At 43.5% G+C, this 23006-nt stretch overlaps 1 protein-coding gene across 3 annotated transcripts in view; it reads left to right on the top strand.

Moving 5' to 3' along the window:
* The window catches only part of GRAMD2B (GRAM domain containing 2B), a 104390-nt gene that overhangs the window by 65458 nt on the left and 15926 nt on the right, over positions 1 to 23006 (top strand). For all 3 annotated transcript variants that reach the window (XM_060008935.2, XM_060008933.2, XM_060008934.2), the window contains exons 2-5: positions 14944 to 15063; positions 17940 to 18051; positions 20100 to 20166; positions 21271 to 21374. In XM_060008935.2, the coding sequence (XP_059864918.1) occupies positions 14944 to 15063; positions 17940 to 18051; positions 20100 to 20166; positions 21271 to 21374 (403 nt within the window). The remainder of the gene's footprint in view (positions 1 to 14943; positions 15064 to 17939; positions 18052 to 20099; positions 20167 to 21270; positions 21375 to 23006) is intronic.

Raw genomic sequence — 23006 nt, 5'->3', positions numbered from 1 at the left:
TTTATTATTTTTTAAATATTTATTTATTTAGGCTGCACCAGCTCTTAGTTGTGGCATGCGGGCGTCTTTGTTGCGGCGTGCACGTGGGATCTAGTTCCCCAATCAGGGATCGAACCCAGGCCCCCCTGCATCAGGAGTGCAGAGTCTTACCCACTGGACCACCAGGGAAGTCCCTCATTACACTTTTAAAATCTAGGTCTTTCCCAAACACTTCCTTTTGGCCAAAAGCCTTAATTAGATCTCCTCTAATGTATCTTAGGTACATGAAAGGCGGCTTATTCTGACATTCAGCAGTTGCTGGTGGAAGAACACCTTCAAAAAAGGTGTAGAGATAGAAATACAAAAAATATTTAAAGGCCTTGCCCCTGAGAAAATTACTAACTTGAAGGAGATATATATTTTTAGAAACTTTGTTCGTACTGAGCAATGCATTATACAAAATCCTATTTACATGCTGAGGGTGCAAATAACAAAGCGGAACTATCAGCAGCGTCAATCTACCTTTCCTGGAAGTTGGAAAAGTCAGTTGCTGTCTCCTTGATGCATTTTCTTGTCATTTTCCTTTGTTGTTTTCCAATTGTGCTTGGCCTCAAAATACCACTACTGAGAAGTTATTTAGTTTGATTATGATTTTGCTTACGACTGTTGTTTCTTCCAGCAATGAAGACAGTCTATTCAAGTTTCCATATAGTTTCAAATTATTACTCACCTAATTAATGGTCAGTTTGAAAGATAAGTATGCACACAATGCTGATTCAGTGAAAGGGAAAGTGGAAAGACGACCTTTATCCCCCTCTTCTACCTTCAGCATGGCCCTCTGTAGGGCGCGGTCAGCTAACTGCTACGCGGCAGGAAGCTGAAATAAGCTGAGTCATCCTTCCTGTGGCCACTGCGCTTGCGCTAAGTATACTAATGAGGTTTTAAAGTAGCGACCTATCCGATGCTGGCTCACAAATCGCACCATCGGCGAAAGCCAATCACAGAGCGACACATGTTCTTGATCCCTATATAAGCAGACTGCTATAGGATTGCGGGGTCTTCCTTCCATCTTTCTTCAACCAAGCTGTGCTCCAATAAAGTGTGATACGAGAAGAATCTTGCGTGTGGCGGCTCGTTATTCTGCCGGTCAGAAACGGCTCGCCGCAGCCCTCTTCCAATAGGACTTGTAAATCACACTTGGGAAGGAGTTTACTACACAGGTCTTGAGATAAAATTTTAGCCCAAAGCCCTTTTTCAAATGCTGATGGTTGTTCCGAACCCCATATATACTCAAAGTTGTCCAGTCAACAAGTATTAATTGCATCATTTCTTATATCCAGACATTGGAAGTAAAGAGATGGGGGCTGGTATCAAGAGGGTGTATAACTGGACATGTCCTGGGCATGGAACAATGGATAGTTGTGGGTAGTTAAAAAGGCACAGGGGCTTCCCTGGTGGCGCAGTGGTTGAGAATCTGCCTGCCAATGCAGGGGACACGGCTTCGAGCCCTGGTCTGGGAATATCCCACACGCCGCACAGCAACTTGGCCCGTGAGCCACAACTACTGAGCCTGCGCCTCTGGAGCCTGTGCTCCGCAACAAGAGAGGCCGCGACAGTGAGAGGCCCGCACACCACGGTGAAGAGTGGCCCCCACTTGCTGCAACTAGAGAAAGCCCACGAACAGAAACAAAGACCCAACACAGCCAAAAATAAATGAATGAATAAATAATAAATAAATTAAAAAGGCGGCACAGAGAGGATAGTCCAGGCTAGAGGAGCCAAGAGCCACGCACAGAGGGAGGATGAAACACGATGTAAGTGAGGCTATGGTGAGAAGATCAACATGGCTGGAATGGAGAACTCTTTTTAGAAAGTAGAGGGAGACTGCAAAACTCTGGAGGGTCTTGACTCATAACCAGATACCTCACTGTGATGCTCAATAGAAAGCCATTGTTGGTTCTGGAGCAGGGGCATGACATAATGGAGGCAGTGTCTTAAGAGGATGAATGGGGGCATTGATTGTCCCAGAAGACTTGGAGAGGGAGACCCTGGAGACCACTGCTGAATGTTCCCGATGTTGAGGGGACACGTCTGCAGCTGCAGCTGTTCTCTGCTGTTGACTTCATCTTAAAGTAGTGACAGAAGCCCTTGTGGGTGGTTTTTATTAAAAAAAAAACAAAAAACATAAACCAGTTTGAGTTGGGTTTCTGTCCCTTCAGAATCAGAATCCTGATATTTGAATACTCTTCGGAGTTACGTGAGTTGCCTTAGGCTTTGAAGGAAAAGCAATGATTTAGGAAAACAGAATTGGGAGTAGATATAAAGAAGGTAGAAATGAATCCCATGATTGTTCATGGGACCAGGTTAAAGGGGCATGTTGGGGCCACTGATGGCTGTGCTAAGCCACTCCTCCAGCCCTGGTATTGCAGCTGAGATTTAGGCACCGCTCTCTGCTATTGCAATGTGCTTGGGACTCAACAGAAATCGTTTGCAACTGGCAGAGCCCTTCCTCTGCAAGGACAGTATCTTTTTGTTGTTCTTTGGGCTCTTCTGGTTTTCAAGTACAGTTTTTTACCTGCTAACAATATGTGTCTATTATATCTCAAACTAGATTTGCAAAGTCCCTCCCACCAAACACAACTTTCCTCTTGTGTTCCCTGTAACTATGCACGGTGGTGCTAATCTCCATTCCCCAGATAACCTTTGGGTTATCTTGAATGTTGCTCTCCAGTGCTTGCTCTCCCACCCATCCTGGTGTTATCTCTGGATTCTCTCTCCAGTGCCGTGTCTGCTTCTTGCCTTCAAACTCCTCCCCACATCTGCCTCTGCATTTTCTGTCTCTACTCTCCATCCCAGCACATCCCCATTCTTATACACTGATGCGAGCGTAACCCTCCAGGAGCACATATCTCATCAGGCCTCTCGTGATGTAGGTACAGGAAGAGGTGGACACTGAATAATATCTCATCCTCATCATTTCATTCCTTCTGTCTAAAAATCTTCAATTAATTCCTACTGCCAACCAAATGAAGTCTCAAAGCAGCGCTTTCTCATTAGGAATCAAACTTCACAACAATTTAATTTGCTTCTTTCTGCTGCCTTACTCCAGAAAAAAAATGCCAGGTTTTTCATCTGCCCCCCCCCATTGGTTTTAACTATGCCTGGTTTTAGTGGTAGTGGTACTTCATTATCTATAAAAATGTATTCATCCTGCTCTTTCTTGCTTACATATTCTAAACTTTCTGTCTCAACTTCCTGTTTTAATGAAACATACGAGTCAACTCACTTATACTAACGCCCTGCTTCCCTCTCTTCCTCCTCCCTATTTTAAATAGGCATATCACTCTTTCTCCTTCCTATTTGCATACATTTGCCTCTTTAAATAACACGTTGACCTAAATCTCTTGTTAAATTAATTTGACTCCCAACTTTTGAGAATAAGAAATTAGTAACCTCTGCCCTTCTTTCACCTTTTTACCACTCCTGTTTTTTCTTTAATAATAACTTCTCCTTTTTTTCCTGTTTAGAATTCCTACTCATTTGATATAAAAGTGCCTGGCTTACGGTGATTTGTGACCACCTAGAGGGGTGGGATAGGGAAGGTGGGAGGGAGGGAGACGCAAGAGGGAAGAGATATGGGAACATATGTATAACTGAATCACTTTGTTACACAGCAGAAACTAACACACCATTGTAAAGCAATTATACTCCAATAAAGATGTTAAAAAAAAAAAAAGTGCCTGGCTTAAACACGTCTTGTGTTTCCCTCTTACTTTTTCTCTCTTTTGAATTTCTGTATCTTGATGCTATTTTCCAGCCCTTTGATTAAATAAATAGGTCTCGTTGAGAAGGTAATATTTGAGTAAAGACTCGAAGGAAAAGAGGGAGAGAGCCACATGGCTTTATGGGGGCAACAGCGTTCCAGGCAGAGGGAATAGCCAGTGCACAGATTTTCTTGTGGGAGCGTGGAGTGAGAAAAGGGGGTCAGGGAGATGAGGTGGGGCAGACAGGGCAGGTCATGAAGTGCCTTGTAGGCTATTAGGGATTCGGACTCTGAGAGAACTGAGGAGTCAAGGAAGGTTTCCTTTTCCATAATATTGTGATCTGTTTTAGGAGTTCTATCTTCTTTCTGAAGATATTAATTAGAAGGTTTGGGGGTTTTGTTTTTCTTGTTTGCTTGTTTGTTTTTTCTGTTTTCTGAAGTCAATTTTCTAAGGGTTTTACTTTCTTGTTAGTTTATCTTGGTCTTTTCTTTAAGACTTCAGATTTTCTTCAAGGGTCTGGCAATCCTTTGCTGTCATTTCATATTTAAGAATGAGGGACTAGAGGGAAAAAATAAGGGATTAGAGTAGTTTTGGAAGAATATGAATAGGGAGTTGGTACTTAGCTTGGGACCACTTTATTCAAAATGGAAGGAAGAGACGGGATTTACTCTGGAGTTCCAGCCCCCTTCTTAGGCACCCTGATTTTCTGCAGCTAAGTTATTCAGTTTTTTAATTGACAACCCTTCTGATATGTTTTCCTCACAAGCTAAGTAGCTGACTGTCTGCCATTTGTGTCTTGAGGATGGGGGTGTGGGCAAGGTGAGTGGTGGGCAGAAATTTCTCACACACACACCTTTAATTTAGTCTAATGTTTTCGGCAACTTCTTACATCGTCCTCCTATAGCACCTTATTGGACTCTGTCAAACAGATCAGTATTCTCTTATCTTCCACTTATACCCAAATTCTGAAATACAGCTTCCTCTGCTTTGCTGCATGAGTTAATATTTACTTTCTACTTTCCATTTTTCAGAAATTTGGGGAAATTACTCTTCTGCTGATGGTTTCCCACCATAATTGTAAGCAGGATTACTACTTCTTTTATAAATCCTCATCTTAACAGGCCTCGGAAAGGAGAGGCAAACATCTGTGCTCCTGTTCTTCTTCCTGGACTGGGAAGCCTGTTGGGTTTTCATCACAGGTTTTGACAAAACCAAAGAATACTGTGTTTTCGGTATTCCTTTTTTAAAAAATCTGCCAGTAAGCCTATCAAGAGACACTTAATTTGTCATTAACATTTTTATTTTAACGTTATGCTGGGCCCTAATATCCATTTAACTTTTCTAAATGTTTATTTATTTAAAAAGTCAATTCTAGGATATTGCCAAGAATTGGTGATGCAGTTATAAGAATTGTTTTCCCTGAATGTTTCAATCAGCAACGCGTTAGAAAAATTGGCAAAATGTACATACGAACAGCTAATTTACAAAACAGGAAATAAAAAACACTCTTAAATATAAGAAAATACACTCAACCTTACTCATCAGGAGAGAGATGTAAATCAAAACTATAATGGGACTTTTTTTTTTTTTTTACCTCTTAGATATGTAGAGATCAAAAAGTTTAACACTAATCATTGGTAAAATTGTTATTCTATGTGCTAGGTACTCTGCTAAGCACTCTGAATTGTTTTTTGGGTTTTTTAAGAATATTTATTTCATTTATTTTTTCCTTTTATTTATTTACTTATTTTTTGCTGCATCAGGACTTAGTCGCCGCACACAGGATCTTTTTCATTACGGCTCGCCGTCTGCTCGGGTTTCTCTCTAGTTGCAGCACGTGGGCTTCTCTCTAGTTGTGGCGTGCGGGTTTTCTCTTTCTAGTTGTGGCGCACAGGCTCCAGAGTGCGTGGGCTCTCTAGTTGAGGTGCACGAGCTCAGTAGTTGTGGCGCACTGGCTTAGTTGCCCCGCAGGATGTGGGATCTTAGTTCCCCGACCAGGGATCGAATCCACGTCCCCTGCATTGGAAGGTGGATTCTTTACCACTGGACCACGAGGGGAGTCCCTGAATTGTTTTTTAAGTGTAACACTTTAGTAAGAATGTGTAAACACTGCTACATATTATGGGTGTGGGTCACAAAACCTTTTACTAAAGGCAATTTGGCAATAACTATAAATTTTTCTTTAATTTGTGTACATTTTAACACAGCAGTTCCATTTCCAGGAAGTTATCCTAGGGATATATTCACACATAATAAAACATAAGGACATATGTCACATAAGGACATTCTTTGCAGTGTTGTCTGTATTAGTGATAAGACTGAAATCACCTAAATGCCCATCAATAAGGAACTGGTTAAATTTTGTAAGCCATTACAGTGGAACTCTATGCAGTCATTAAAAAGAACGAGGAAGCTCTATGGTACTAATAGGGAAAGAACACCAAGTTAGTTTCAAAAAAGGGGGCGGGGGGGTGTCTAGAATAACATGCTATCACTTGTGCTTAAAAGTACACTCATATGCATTCAGACTCCCTGGAAGTACACACAGGAGCTGGGAACAGTAGGTGCCTCTGGAGAGAAACAGGGCCAGCATAAAACAGGGGTGGGTAGAAGGGAGATTTGTTTTTCCGTTTGTAACTTTTGAATTGTGTTGTTGTGCTTCTAGTACCTATTCAGAAATAAATATGTAGATCAATAAATACAATGTAAAATTTCCAAAGATATCCTTATATCAGAATTGTAAATGAAAGACTGTTCTTCCTGATTTAGAAAAATCTAGCTGGGAGACTGAGCTGACTTTGCAGTTGGAGAGGCTTAGGGGTCTTGGAGAGGTCCTGGTCTCTATCACCAGTTCCTGCACCTTCTGCACCCCATTCTGCTTCCTGCTTTTGGTAACTGTGTTGTCTCTGTTTCTACTGTGGCTGCTGTGCAGCAGCCCCCAGAGTCCTCCTCTGTCCCTACAGCCCATCTCTCAGCTTCCCAAGTATTGCCACCCTTGCCTGCCAGCCAGAGAGCCACCAAGTGGGCAGCACACCAAAAACAAGAGTCTTTCAGGCTACAGATCTTGGCGAGTCCAGGTGCAGCCTAGTTTTCAGTACAGGGTTTCCATCCCATTTCCAGGATTTTATCTTCTGGGGATCCTCTGGTGAAACATATCCTATCTTCAAGTCACTTCTTAACCTTTGTTGGTCAAGACTGTGGTTTTGAGTAATGATAATCAGGGAGTTTTTTAAATGATAGTGGGTGTAAAACTATCTCACTGGTACTACCGTAAAGGAGTTTAGTGACCTATTTTATGCCTAAGCTTAGACTAATTTAACTTGAAGGTAGACAAGCACAGGTTTATCACTGTAACTAGGAAGGAGCACAGCTTCCTGGACTGAACCACAGTGAGGCACTTGTTTGCATTTACCTGAAAAACAGCTTATTCACTCACCTGAGATAGAACCTAATTATCACTTACACGTGATGATGCCTGAGTACAACACATCTTCAACAGAAGAGGCAAAGGGCCTGGGAGATGGATATGACAGAACAGAGGAGTGTTGAGTTTACTCTAACTCAGAGAGACTCTTTTCAGGAGGAATGATAGTTGACCCCATGTAAGAATTCTAATTCTGAAAAATTGTGAAATCTGAATCAAGTCATCATCAGACTAATGACGTCTAGGAAGTGAGGAATATTGGACTGTTGATAGGGATCGTCCAACCTGTTTTTTATTTATAGATTGTGGTGCAACAGTGTGTGGCAGTGTCTTGTTGAAACCAGCACTTCCTAGCTGGTAATAAAAATGCTGTGGCCTAGTTGGTAAAGTCAGGCTTGGTTGGTATAAGTGTGTCTATCTCACTGCTCTGAAATTCCTACTTAGAAGCTTTCAGGGCCCATAACTGGTGCTTACATTGGGTTGGAGATAGGAGAAGAAATAACCTGCCAAAGCCAAGTGAAGGTGGATCCCGTGTTCCCAGCATCTTCTGCTGCTTCTATGCTTCCTTAAAACTGTCACTCATTTTTTTAAATAAATTTATTTATTTTACTTATTTATTTTTGGCTGCGTTGGGTCTTCGTTGCTGTGAGCGGGCTGTCTCTAGCTGTGGTGAGCGGGGTCACTCTTCGTTGCAGTGCACGGACTTCTCATTGCGTTGGCTTCTCTTGTTGTAGAGCACGGGCTCTAGGCGTGTGGGCTCAGTAGTTGTGGCTCACGGGCTCAGTAGTTGTGGTTCACGGGTTCTAGAGCGCAGGCTCAGTAGTTGTGGCTCATGGGCTTAGTTGCTCCGTGGCATGTGGGATCTTCCCGGACCAAGGCTCGAACCCATGTCCCCTACATTGGCAGGCGGATTCTTAACCACTGCGCCACCAGGGAAGCCCCCAAGCTGATTTATTTTCATGACTTAAGTGAGATCTGTTATTTCATCTCCCTTGTCAATGAGAGTTCAGCTTCACTGCCAGTAACTTTAAAGTTACTGAGAGGCCTTGCAAAAGTGGTCTGTTCCTTCTCCTATGCCCTCCTCACTCAAACACAGGTGAGCCTCTGCTCTTCGGATCCTAGCAGTTTCAGTTTGCTGCCAACAAGACCTCTGTGATAGGGGTGCTCCAGGAATCATCTCGCCTGTGTTGGTAATTAACTTGCTTGAGTTCCGTAGCATCTTTGAGTAAACAAAAACCTAAAGTTGAATCGGCCCATTGATGAATTTCACTTCTGTTTTGGATGCCGCAGAATTAATCCCACATCAGTCAACACTAATAAATGACCACACTGAGCAAAATGCTGAGCTGAGTGCTGTGGAAAAAAACAGAAGTTCCCTGCTTCTCGTAGTTGGATCATTAATTGATGAGGGGTCTAGTGAGTTACAGAGCCAGCAGCAGCAGAGCTGAGGTGATGGGATGGGAGGCTCTGTGGAGCTTGTGCCCGTTGGGGAGGGCTTTCCAGGGCAGAACCAGTGCTAGAGACCAGGAGCCAGTCTAGGGAAGAGAAAGGTGGAGACTCTGTACATCATCGGATGAATGGATAAAGAAGATGTGGCACATATATACAATGGAATATTACTCAACCATAAAAAGAAATGAAATTGAGTTATTTGTAGTGAGGTGGATGGACCTAGAGTCTGTCATACAGAGTGAAGTAAGTCAGAAAGAGAAAGACAAATACCGTATGCTAACACATATATATGGAATCTAAGGGGAAAAAAAGTGTCATGAAGAACCTAGGGGTAAGACGGGAATAAAGACACAGACCTACTAGAGAATGGACTTGATATGGGGAGGGGGAAGGGTAAGCTGTGACAAAGTGAGAGAGTGGCATGGACATATACACACTACCAAACGTAAAATAGATAGCTAGTGGGAAGCGGCCGCATAGCACAGGGAGATCAGCTCGGTGCTTTGTGACCACCTAGAAGGGTGGGATAGGGAGGGTGGGAGGGAGGGAGACGCAAGAGAGAATAGATATGGGAACATATGTATATGTATAACTGATTCACTTTGTTATAAAGCAGAAACTAACACACCATTGTAAAGCAATTATACTCCAATAAAGATGTTTAAAAAAAAAAGTCATTTTAATCTGCACATACCTGAATGCTCTGTCATTGAAAGACATTGTGTGGGTGGGTTGACCTAGAGGCAGGCTCTGTAATCTTGTCAGTGCTAAGCTAGGGGTGCTGCATCAGGACCACCCACTTGGTGAGGGCTGAGTGCCCAGCACTGCACACAAGTGCCTGGCCAGGAAGGGCGGGGCAAGGAGGGGCTGAAATCCAGCCACTTCGCTTCCTCTGCTCCTTGGTGCTGGGCTCTTCCTGCCCAGAGCAAGAGGCACCATTTCTCTGCCAAGTCCTGTGTCAGTAGGGCTACATCCAGACGGCACCTTTTCATGAGTGCTTCTGGCCGGGCATGGCTCTTCCTGAGTCTTCAAGGGTGCTGTGCAGGACAGCTACCGTGCTGCCTCTAAGTCTGAATCTGACCCTGCAGAGCATAGAATTCTGTAAATATTTGAATGAATGCTGAGGTGGATTATTGAAGTTACACACACACTTCATCTCCCTACTTAAAGAAGGACTCGAGTGGATTTCTTTTTCTTTTTTTTTGTGGTTTATTGTATTTCAATTTACTTGACTAGTTTGTGGAAACTTGTTGAAGAGATTTTCTGATTTACTTTTTTTTAACCATTTTTTTCCCTTGAAGTATAATTTACAATGTTGTATTAGTTTCAGGTGTACAGCAAAGTGATTCAGATATATATATATACGTACGTTTTCAGATTCTTTTCTGTTATAGGTTGTTATAAGATATTGAATATAGTTCCCTGTGCTATACAGTAGGTCCGTGTTGTTTATCTATATTATATATAGTAGTGTGAATCTGTTAATCCCAAACTCCTAATTTATCTCTACCACCCACCCCTCTGCTCCCAATGCTATTCCCTTTGGTAACCATAAGTTTATTTTCTGTCTGTGAGTCTGTTTCTGTTTTGTAAATAAGTTCACTTGAGTGGATTTCTTTTTCTTTTCTTTTTTTTTTTTTTTTTTGGTTTATTGTTTTCAATTTACTTGACTGGTTTGTGGAAACTTTTTTTTTTGTTTTGAAAAACCTATTTACTTTTCCAAATATTATTCCAAATACATGCTTTACAGGCTACTATGGGTCAGAAACATTCTGTAGAAGAAATTATTTTGATAGACATTGGAAATAATTTTAATAGAAGAAAAAGCTCATATTTATCTAGATGTGGCTATGTTCCACAGGAAGATTTCGACGTCTAAGGTGCAAAGACAAAATGACTGTGGCTTTCCTTGCCACTCAGAATATTGACAATCTTCCCTTAGAGCCTACTCTTTTTTTTTTTAATATCAAAATCTAATAAGCCAAATTTATTCAAGAAAAGTTATATCCATTTTCCTTTAACCTTCTTAATCTACCAAGGACAGTAACTTATGTAAAAGCATGCCTGTTTTTTCCTTTAGAGCTTCTTTTTTCTTTTTTTAATTGGAGTATAATTGCTTTACAATGTTGTGTTAGTTTCTGCTGTACAATGAAGTGAATCAACCACATGCATACCTATATCCCCTCCCTCTTGCCCCCTCCCCCACACACCGCGTCCCACCCATCCAGGTCATCACAGAGCACCGAGCTGAGCTTCCTGTGCTTTATAGCATGTTCCCACTAGCTATCTATTTTATGCATGGTAGTGTATATATGTCAATCCTAATCTCCCAATTCGGCCCACCCTCACCTTCCCACCCTGTGTCCACATGTCCATTCTCTACATCTGCATCTCTATTCCTGCCCTGCAAATAGGTTCATCTGTACCATTTTTCTAGATTCCACATATACATGTTAATATACGATATTTGTTTTTCTCTTTCTGGCTTAGTTCACTCTGTATGACAGACTCTAGGTCCATCCACATCTCTACAAATGACCCAATTTCGTTCCTTTTTATGGCTAATATTCCATTGTATGTATGTGCCACATCTTCTCTATCCATTCATCTGTCTGTGGACATTTAGGTTATTTCCATGTCTTGGCTATTGTAAATAGTGCTGCAGTGAACATTGGGGTACATGTGTCTTTCTGAGTTATGGTTTTCTCAGGGTATATGCCCAGTAGGGGCATTGCTGTGTCATATGGTAGTTGTATTTTTAGTTTTTTAAGGAACCTCCATACTGTTCTCCATAGTGGCTGTATCAGTTTACATTCCCACCAATAGTGTAAGACGGTTCCCTTTTCTCCACACCCTCTCCAGCATTTGTTGTTTGTAGATTTTTGATGATGGCCATTCTGACTGGTGTGAGGTGATAACTCACTATAGTTTTGATATGCATTCCTCTAATAATTAGTGATATTGAGCATCCTTTCATGTGCCCCTTGGCCATCTGTATGTCCTCCTTGGAGAGATGTCTATTTAGGTCTTCTGCCCATTTTTTGATTGGGTTGTTTGTTTTTTTGATACTGAGCTCCATGAGCTGTTAGTATATTTTGGAGATTAATCATTTGTTGCTTCCTTTGCAATTATTTTCTCCCATTCTGAGGGTTGTCTTTTTTATGGTTTCCTTTGCTGTGCAAAAGCTTTTAAGTTTAATTAGGTCCCATTTGTTTATTTTGCTTTTATTTTCATTACTCTAGGAGGGGGGTAAAAAAAGATCTTGCTGTGGTTTATGTCAAAGACTGTTTTTCCTATGTTTTCCTCTAAGAGTTTTATAGTGTCTGGTCTTCAATTTAGGTCTTTAATCCATTTTGAGTTGTTTTTGTTTTTTGTGGTAAGCGGGCCTCTCACTGTTGTGGCCTCTCCCGTTGCGGAGCACAGGCTCCGGACACGCAGGCTCAGCGGCCATGGCTCACGGGCCCAGCCGCTCCGCAGCATGTGGGATCCTCCCGGACCGGGGCACGAACCCGTGTCCCCTGCTTCGGCAGGCGGACTCTCAACCACTGCGCCACCAGGAAATCCCCGAGTTTATTTTTGTGTATGGTGTTAGGTAGGTGTTAGGTGTTAGTTGGGTGTCAAGTAGACAGTATACTGACCTTTAGAAGTAGGGCTCCAATGGACAAGGGGGTGGAGGATTGTCAAGCATCAGAATGAATTCAACTTAAGAACAAACTGGCTCTGATCCCAGCCAACCCCAAAGTCTAGCCAGAGGCCCATTAGAAATAAATGCAAATTGTAGTATCACTTTTACAAGGTTGTGCCACTCTACACTGTTAAATCTAATCAATCCATGTTAAAGCTAAGCACACTCCCATTATTAGCTCAGTCCTCACCGTATCCCATTTCTGTGAAGGCTCCTATGGAAACTTTTTAAAGAGATTTTCTGATTTACTTTTTTTTTATAACTTTTTTTTCTTGAAGTATAGTTAATTTACAGTGTTGTGTTAGATTCAGGTGTACAGCAAAGTGATTCAGAGATATATCTATATATATACACACACATATATGTGTACTTTTTCAGATTCTTTTCCATTATGGGTTATTACAAGATACCGAACATAGTTTCCTGTGCTGTACAGTAGGTGCATGTTGTTTATTTTATGTATAGTAGTGTGAATCTGTTAATCCCAAACTCCTAATTTATCTCCACCACCCACCCCTCTGCCCCCACTGCCATCCCCTTTGGTAACTGTAAGTTTATTTTCTATGTCTGTGAGTCTGTTTCTGTTTTGTAAATAAGTTCACTTGAGTGGATTTCTTATGCTTTTGAAGAATAGGAGTAATGTGTGTGTCTTGGGGGATAGAGGGAAAAGGCAGGGATGTGCTCAAAGGGCCCTTAACAGTTCTATAATTCTTGGAGTCCATAAATTAAATTAAATTCTTGGAGTCCATAAATTTGATATTAAAATAAATCTTCTAGGGCTTCCCTGGTGGCACAGTGGTTGAGAGTCCGCCATCCGATGCAGGGGACACGGGTTCGTGCCCGGTCTGGGAATATTCCACATGCCGCAGAGCGGCTGGGCCCGTGAGCCATGGCCACTGAGCCTGTGCGTCCAGAGCCTGTGCTCCACAACGGGAGAGGCCACAACAGTGAGAGGCCCGCGTACCACAAAAAAATATAAATAAATAAATAAATAAACAAAATAAATCTTCTATTTTAAACCAAAGCAATGTTTTCATTTTAATGTTTCAAGGCTTTCCATGTACCTTTTATCACATAATGCAATTCAGTTATGTACTGAGTCCTTTTAATGTACATAAGTGCTTTAAGTACTTTGAAAAGAACTGAAGAAATAGAAGGTTGGGCCTATGTCCTCAGATGTTAACCTACCTAGAAAAGGAGAAATGCAGAATGAGAGTATCAACCACTCGTAGGGATTATTACTTGGATACCTTGTCAGACATACCTGGTTTTGATTTTGACACGACAGTAGGACTCCCAGTGTGGGCTGGAATTTCCATGCGCTGTGAAAAGTGGTAAGCAAGCAACCACAGAGGTTCAAGTAACCAATAGCATTTCCTGCCTGCGAGGTTTTTTGCAGGTGAAGATACTAAATGGGTGGTAAGTTAGGATTAAAATTAGCTAAACTGTCACAGCAATGCTGTCTTCCTTTACACTCAGCCACCGTGGAGTTCTCATGGTCTAGAAGTATGTTTTGTGAGTCCTCTGCTGTGCAGGCTGACACCAAAGAAGGTCTGATCCATGCTACCACCTTGTGTTCTCCCTGGCCACATTCCTTCCTCTCCTTCCATGTTGAAATGGTTTCCCCTGATCCCGAGACTGAGGGAGCTCACCTGTGTCCACTGCACTGGCCGTCCTCCATCTGTTAATGGTTCAGCGTGCTGACCCTCTGACTTACTGTCTCCTCTACTCCCTTTTTCACCAAGGTCAGACCTAGTTTTCCAAAAGCCTACTGAGTGCGATTATATACCCACACTATCCTAGACCTCGTGGTCAGTATAAAAATCAATGAGATTCTTCTCCCCAGCCTGGGGCTCCCACACTGAAGAGCTAGTAAGAGGGCTCGGAGGATAGATGCGTGGCTGGGGGGTGGATGGATGCGAAGAAAGAAAATATGAGAATGGGCATGTACACAGAGGCCTCTCGGATGGGCAGACCTGAGTTTGAATCCCAACTCAGACAGGTACTAGTTCTGCAAACTCGGGCAAGAAATTCACTATGTGAGAGCCTCAAATTCCGAGTCTGTGAAATGGGAGTAATAATTCCCACCTAGCCTGGGTGGTGGTGCGGATTAGAGAGTGTAATTGCTGAGAGAAGCGCTTGGTGAAATTAGCAAGCACCCAAACCAGGACCTATATAGCTACAACAAAAGATGATAAGTGACGTAAGTGCAAACAAACGGGGTGGGAGCGCCCAGCAGAAAGGCTCACAGCTGGCAGGAGGCCGCACGTGAGCTCATGCACAGGTCAGGGGCCCTCCCAGCTTCTGGGTGATCTTCCACCTCCATGCTGGGCTGGGCAGAGCCAGGCAGCGCAGGGCCCACGGGCCGCATACCTGGGAGCCGGAAAGTCCCTGCAAAGTTGGACATTTACCTGCACATAAACCTGCACGTGTATCTGAAGCAGGCATGACCCAGAGCTCCACCCCCTGGGGCACCAGCTGAGGGGGTAGGATGGAGGGATGGAAAGGGCACTGCTGTTCTTGTTGACTTCAGCCAGTCCCGGGCATTGAAGATCATTCCACTCTCCAGAAAGCGAGGTCACGTCATCGTTTTTCCCTCCTCCCCACTCTGGATATCTAAGGTGAAGTGTTTTCTCCAGCTCAGAGGCTGAGAATGGTGTGGAGGAGAAAAAGAAGGTCTGCAGGTCGCCAGCAGCCCTGTCCCCTGCTCTGTCCAGCGAGACCGAGTCCGCAGACCCGAAGAGAATCATTTCCCTGCGGTGAGTCCTCACCTTGACTCTGTTCTTTTGGCCTTTCGGGGAGGAGGGGTTGCTGGGAGGAGCTGGTGTTTCTAGTTTTATGGTGATGGTTAACAGTGAAGATCTCCTACAAGCAGATGACACCCCTGAGAAAGAAGTGGGGTGTTTTTCCTTGATATCCAGGCACTGGCACCTGCCTTCCTTTCTCAGCTCTTCCCGCCAGCCTCTCTTCTCCTTCCCACTGCAGCCTTCTGCAGAATTTCTGCCCCTTTCTGAAAGCACTGATTTTGCTACATGATAAAGCCGGGGTGGGCCCCTCTCTGGCATGGAGTTAGAAGCACCCGGAAAGGCTGCCAGGGTTGCTGCTGAGGCCACCCAGGTTGGATTGTCTGCTCGGCCTGTGGGTGTGCACACCTGCTGTCTCACTTTCCTGGCAGCCACGGAAAAGCGCGGAGGGAAACCTGCCTGGGATCCCCGGGCGGGGTGTGCACATCTCCCTGGGCTGCCCATTTCCTGGGGCCGGTGCTGGAAGCCGGGCTCAGTTTGGTCGTGGGGCTGTGAGGGGACAGGCGGTTTGAGATGTGGAGCTCTGGTCCCCGTCACTCTCAGGGGCACCAATTATGTGCTTGCTTTCACTTGGAAGGAAGAAGGAGGAACTTCAAGTTGCTTTTGTTCCCTTAAAAGAGAATGGTTAAGCCAGCGATCAATTACAGGTAACTGTGGCCATTTATCCACACCAAGTGGAGGAGTAATAGCTCTCCTCCCCATATTAGAACTGTCAGAACTCCTACCTTCTACGTCTTCTGTCCTCTGCTAAAGGATGGTTAAATAACTCCTGCTTTTCCCTTCCTTCCTGGCTACCCGGCCCACGGCTTCTCTGCAAATCTATACCTCACTCAGGACCAAGCCTAAGTCTTCACTCTGCCCCCAGATTTTTCTATTCTGACTATCACTCCCAATTCTGTCTCCATCTTTTCTGCATGACTGTTTTGATGCATCTTTTTTTTTTTTTTTTTTTTTTGCGGTACGCGGGCCTCTCACTGTTGTGGTCTCTCCCGTTGCGGAGCACAGGCTCCGGATGCACAGGCCCAGCGGCCATGGCTCACAGGCCCAGCCGCTCCGCGGCATGCGGGATCTTCCCAGACCGGGGCACGAACCCGTGTCCCCTGCATCGGCAGGCGGACTCTCAACCACTGCGCCACCAGGGAAGCCCCAATTCTGAATTTTTGAATAAAAATGTTTTGCACTAGGTTTCAGGTCCTGCTCATAGTCATCTGTATGAAGTGAGACTAACACAGTTGAAAAGATACAAAGAAATAATGCATGTGAATAAGCATGCCTCCCACCCCTACCTCAGAGCCAGTGCTGTGCAGACAAGCCCTTCTACTTGTGTCTCTTGAAATCATCAAGGGTACAGCTGCCCTTTTGTCACGTTTGCTTACAGTCCATTGTTCTTCAAAAGGTCTGATCATTGCCTTGACAGTACCATTAACATTTATTAATTTGAATCAGTAGAGGTGATAAATTCAAATTAGTGGCTAGTATAAATAATAGGTAATTTGACATTTGTAAAAACAATTTTATTTTCAAGTAGAGTACAAATGTCTACTCATAGTTTTTTTTAAAAAGTAATTCCTAGAATTCTAAAGAAATTTATATCTGTGAATTGGTTCAGTGGCCAGTAACTGAATCCAAATCTCTGTGCCTTGAATTGATGAGAGATATTTTGCCTCTGGTTTGAGCACTGTGGACTCAAAACTGTTGGGGGCAGCAGAGGCCTGGGACATCACATAGTCAGTCTCTTCACAGCTGAGAAAGCCGGAGTCCAAAGTCCCTCTAACTTCATTTCTGTCCCTCTGTCACACCCATATGCCACCCAAATTGCTTAAGAGTCTTCTTAAATTCACTTTGAACCAAACATTATTTTAACTGAGCCTCATGCTATAGAATCCTATCGTGGAATCATGAATTTCATGTGCCATTTTTTCCCCCCAATAAACAGAAAAAAATCTACATAATTGTATCACAAAATTTTTCCATGTGTATACCTCTAAAAATCATGCATGCATTCCACTTTGAAATGGCTGGGTTTCGCTGTACGGTAAAAGATGCAAATTCTACTCAAAGGAAGAGCCAGGACTAGAATCACCTTGGAAAGAAATACGGGAGCTCTGACCTCTGCCCTTATGAGAACAAAGGAAGGACTTCCAAACATGTTCTTTTTTTGTCCTGATTTTACTTCTATTTTCCCACTCTGGGATGTTCTGTCTCTCTTTCCCCCATACCCAATTCCTGCTCATCCTGTTAGGCCCAGTGTATTAAACCCTCACTGACCTGCTGGTCTCTTCTCTTACCTCCTGTTGGACTTAACTGTCTCTATACCACCTCCTAACGCCTATGATATGTATTGTTTTGATGCTACATCATGTACTGCCTTTTTAAAAAGATGCTTGATATGCGCACAGGTTCCTTAAGGGTAAGGAGTGTCTTGTGCGCCCCGAGGCATTTAACATGACGCCTCTCTCAATTGACACTTGTTAAGTATTCACAGAATTCTGGATTGAACTATAGCTGCAGTTTCAATAATCAGCCTCCAGTACTCCTCCTTATACTGCTTAAAATAGTTTTGAGATGATATAATTACTTTCACAGCTCAATCGATACTTCTCCCTTCCAAAAGGTACGGTTTCTTCAGTTTGGGATCCCGCCTGCTGGAATCACCCCGTCCCCCACACCGTGTCCTTAGAGTCCTGAGGGATTATCGATGTCTAGAAGAGAAAAATCAATGTCGGGCTTTCTTGTGAGCTGGTATAATAATCAAGATGTATTACACTGTATACAATTAATGGTAGCGTAAAAAATTCATCTTACGGACTTCTTGGATTTTCTTTCCTCAGGTCGAAATCCAGTTTTGATGGTGCCTCTTTAGCAAGTGAGAAGAATGACTGTAAAACAGAAAGCAAGAATGACTCTAAGATTGAAAGGAAAAAGGCCTCATCTTCCAGCCAGGTAATTTGGGAATGAAATGTGTATTGTCTCAGAGGGTGACAGAAGCATTGAAGCCAATGGGAAGAGGGGACGCAAGGGTCAGGACTAAGGTAGGCACAGATTTTAGAGAATCAGGAAGAAAGGACCGGCTGCAGTTCCCTCGGGCGAGCTTTCATCAACATTATATTTCACAGCTGACCATGCGGCACATGCAGAGGGGCAGTGAGTACTGAGAGTCATGTGCTTGTCTAATAATTAGCGGAGACCAGGAGACGTGTGACATCCTTGCACTACAATTAAAGAGTGTGATAAGGCACCTGTGTGAATAGAAGGCTTCCCAACTGCACACAGAGGAGGAAAACCTGGGAACAGGGTCATGATTCTTCTTTGGAAGCAATTTGGGGTCTGCTTCAAAATACACCCAGATGGGTAACAAAGCCCAGTTCTGTGTCATAGAGTATGACATACTTACTGGGGCCAACAGTTTGGGGCTTTTTGACACTTCACTCCTAAAATACTTGAATATGTATCTCCTAAGAACTAGAACAAGAAACTGTTGGCTCACCCAAGAAATTTAACTAAATAGTAAATATACAAAAATATTACTAATATAAAATCCATTTTCGATTTCCACAATTGTCCCAGTAGTGAATGTCCTTTATAAAGACTTTTTGCTCCCCCTCTCTAGAATCCAGTTGAACCATGCATTGCATTTATTTGTCATGTCACCTTTAATTTAGATCAGTCCCTACCTTTTTTTAAATTTTATTTTTATTAATTTCACATTTTTGAAGACTCCATGGCCCAGGATATTTTTAAATCAAGCATGCAACCAATGCTCACTGTAGCCATTAAAAAGAAGATCTCGGCAAAGCCCTGATAGAACACCTAGCTTTAATCAAGGAAACTTTCTGGATGCAAGATGTACTCCAAGGAAGCAGCATGAGCTAACCTACTTTATGTGAGGTGTTCATCTATAAATGAGTTGACTTGAGGGGACCATCTGTCATACGCATGACCTGTCTGAAGCTCCTCTTTATGGCAATAGTAGGGCCATTTCTGCCACTGAGACTACTCCTACTTTGGATAATGCATCATCAAGGGCCAACGTGTGGTATCTCTCTGTTCCGCTCATAAGACTCTGCCTGCTAGGATGCTTTTGAAGAAAAGTGGTCCTGTGGATGGAGGACCCAGCTCTACCTCTTAGTAGCTGTGTGGAGCCAGTTAAGTCGCTCATAATCCCTGAGGCACAGGGTCCTGAACTGACATCAGTTCCCAGGTTACTGTGGGGCTGGGGGTGGTGTTTTGTGAAAGCATTTTACAAACTGTAAATTGCCGTCTATACATTGTTGTCACAAGTGGAAACAGATGAAAATGAAGTGATTTGCAGCATTTCAGACTCTTGGGCCTTCTACCTCCCTGGAGAGTTAAGTCTTTTGTGTGAAATCCTACTTGTCACCTCCCCCTGACACTGGTTAAGGGAACACCTTCACAACAGTAACAGTCACAGTGACAAACCAGAGACGTATTACCCCATTTAAGCCTTACGGCATCCCTCTGAGGCAGCTACTGGCACAGAAGAGAAAACTGGCCCAGAGAGGTTAAGTAACTAGGCCAGGATCACGTGCCACAGAAGAGGTGCAGCTAAAACTTAAACTCAGGGTAATCTGATACAGGGCTTTTAACCGCTACCCTCTTCTGAGAGTACTCGCTGGGACCTTTAGTGCCCTGGGATCCACTACCTGGTGAGATTTTATCTCATTTCTTATTAGGGACATCCTTGTCCAGCCACTTCTGCAGAAGGCTGACCACCAGCTACTTCACGATTATAGATATATATATGTCCAGTCAGCAAGTCACTAATCTTGTTGGAAAATGAAACCTCTGTGCCCTGCCTTCCACTGTTTTTCACTGAAGGGTTGGGTTGGGGACTATGATCAGGGAGAATGAACTCCTAAGATTCTCTGTTAAGGGTGGGGAGATTTGTTACATAATTTAGATTGAAGTTAAAATTCGTGATGTTTGAGAAGAACAAGAGCGGTGATGCCTGTGTTTTGTCGTCCTTGTAGGACAAGGCAAACATGCACTTCCACAAGCTGTTTCTGGATGTCCCCACTGAGGAACCCCTGAGGCAAAGTAAGTTCTGACTTGGTTGACTTTGAAAAGATGCTAATTGGTTTGGGGGAAGAAAGAGTCTGGGGACTGAATCACCAAGGGGAATAGGTTTCTGAAAGTCATGATGTAACAATAACACCGACCTCACTCAGCTTTCACCCAGCACCTTGAAAGATGAGGGAGTAGAATGGGAAAGTGACCTCCTCCACGTGATATGGAACCATCCAAGGGGATTCCAGAATGTCCTCGCCTTGCATACTCACTGCTGAAATGTGTTGTGATTGGATCGTGCTGAGATTTAAGATAATAAGACCAGAGTAAGAGAGGCCACTAGAAGAAGACAACACAGACCTAGGTGGACAGACATGTCAACCCCTGTGCAGGGCTCAGTGGTCACACCTAAACACCTGGCCCAGCACGATGTTCAGCACCTGCTCCACTCCGCTGAGCGCATCTGGGGCCCAGGGTTCCATTCCAGCTTCCCTCAGTACACAAATGCTAAGGCAGCATGCTGGCTTCCTCCCGCCATCTCCAAACAGGAAGGTGTGGGTCATGTGCTCTCCCCACAATGAGACCATCTATTTCAAAAGGAGTCATTAGTGACCATACCAGGGTAGAAAGAGCAGCAGTGCCAACATTAGCACAAGGATGACACACCTTCCCCACACCTTCCCAAAGAGAGGAGTTTTTTTTTTTTTTTCCCGGTACGCGGGCCTCTCACTGTTGTGGCCTCTCCCGTTGCGGAGCACAGGCTCCGGATGCGCAGGCTCAGCGGCCATGGCTCACGGGCCCAGCCGCTCCGCGGCATGTGGCATCTTCCTGGACCGGGGCACGAACCCATGTCCCCTGCATTGGCAGGCGGACTCTCAACCACTGCGCCACCAGGGAAGCCCCTTGCCTTTCCATTTTGATGTTTATACTGAAGTTTGTAAGACTTGGAATTAAAAAACAAACTCTCTTCTCCATAGCTTTATTCCACTAAAGATGACTGAAAAAGAGGTGAGAGATCTTTTGAGCGTGTGAGTGTGTTATCTCTGCGCATCTCTGAGTCACCAACATATATACACAATTTTCATTTTAAATGGAAATTCTAACATGATGTTATACCTGTATATATTTTCCCAGGTTTTACCTGTGCTCTACAGAAAGAAATATTATACCAGGGGAAGCTCTTTGTATCAGAAAACTGGATTTGTTTTCATTCCAAGGTCTTTGGAAAAGACACTAAGGTTGGTATAATTTTTCAGAAAGAAAGCTAATCCTGCATTTCCTTATATATTGTGACTATTAATTGTTTTAAATGTAGCAAGTCTATAAATATTTGTGTCATTATTATTCCTTTAGACCAAGTTTCCTTTACTATAGTTCCAAATACTACAGGTTCTAAATGCCTCTAGATAACCCAAACTTCCCTTTTTCCCTAAACAGCACTCTCTCATTCATTTCCTTATATATATATATATATATATATATATATATATATATATATATATCTCCCACAATCCTACCTTAAATCCTTTTTACCAAGATGTCACCAGTACACTCTTAAAGTTTTTCATATGGAAAATGTGTCATAATTTGTTTCAAAGACATACGTTAAACCCAAAACAATTCTTTAAAGGAATCTGAATTTTACACCATATTCACAGTTACCATCAGAGATATCTAGGCAAACAGGCCTATACATAAGATACTCACTAGAGCTCACTCTGTCACCAGCACAAAATGAGCAAGATTTGGAGCATTTTAGGCCTGGTCTGGGGGAGTCACATACCCTCAGTCCCCGGTGAACACGGACATCTTTTCCTTCTCACTAACCACAGATTTGGGGGAGCAGAGGCCCACGATACCTGAGCCTTTCAGGAGGATAGCCTGAAGAAGTTGGCAGTTTTCCCAGGGCACCGCCTTCTAAAACGAGGCCCTTGGGACTTTGGCACGAGAAGGGAAAAACTAATTCCGCCCCACTGACATTCTTTCCCTTTGAGCTGTGATGTCACATCACACAGTTCAGTCAGGCCACCAGAACAAAGTGGCAGAGAAACACCTGGGGTTTGCGTGACCTCAGTGAGTTTTTGTTTGTTTGTTTGTGATACGCGGGCCTCTCACTGTTGCGGCCTCCCCCGTCACGGAGCACAGGCTCCGGACGCGCATGCTCAGCTGCCATGGCTCACGGGCCCAGCCGCTCCGCGGCATGTGGGATCTTCCCGGACCGGGGCATGAACCCGCATCCCCTGCATCGGCAGGCGGACTCTCAACCACTGCGCCACCAGGGAAGCCCTCAGTAAGATTTTAATCATTCTGATTCGTGATTATGAATAAGCAGCTTTTATACTCTTGAAGTTGCTGATTAAAAACTCCTTGTTTTGACTGGTAGATATATTTTATTTAAATATTCTCCCTAAAGCCACTGGCAGTCTTATAAATAAAGACCACTTAACAAATATAATGGAAATTCTTTATTTTGGTTTTGAGTCAGCAGACTAACATCAAACATGTAATTTTTATTGTACAGAGTTATGTTTAGATAAACATAGTTTAGATTCACAGTATTATTTGAATCAGTATAATGCAAAGCAATATTGAATAGTATTGCACCATATTTCTAGATTTCTGGATTATAAGCAGTTGTTCATGAAGTGGGGAAGGGAACTGGGTATTACTGATCTCCAATTCCATGGGATAAAGACAATTCTCAGGAATAGAGAGAGCCAACACCTCTGACCAAAGCAGCAGGGGTTGAAAACAGTAGTGAACAAAGAATTAGCCTTGGGCTTCCCTGGTGGCACAGTGGTTAAGAATCCGCCTGCCAATGCAGGGGACATGGGTTCGAGCCCTGGACCAGGAAGATCCCACATGCCGTG

The sequence above is a fragment of the Delphinus delphis genome, chromosome 3, assembly GCF_949987515.2.
Source record: "Delphinus delphis chromosome 3, mDelDel1.2, whole genome shotgun sequence".
NCBI lineage: Eukaryota > Metazoa > Chordata > Mammalia > Artiodactyla > Delphinidae > Delphinus > Delphinus delphis.
This window is presented reverse-complemented; position numbering and strand designations above follow the sequence as displayed.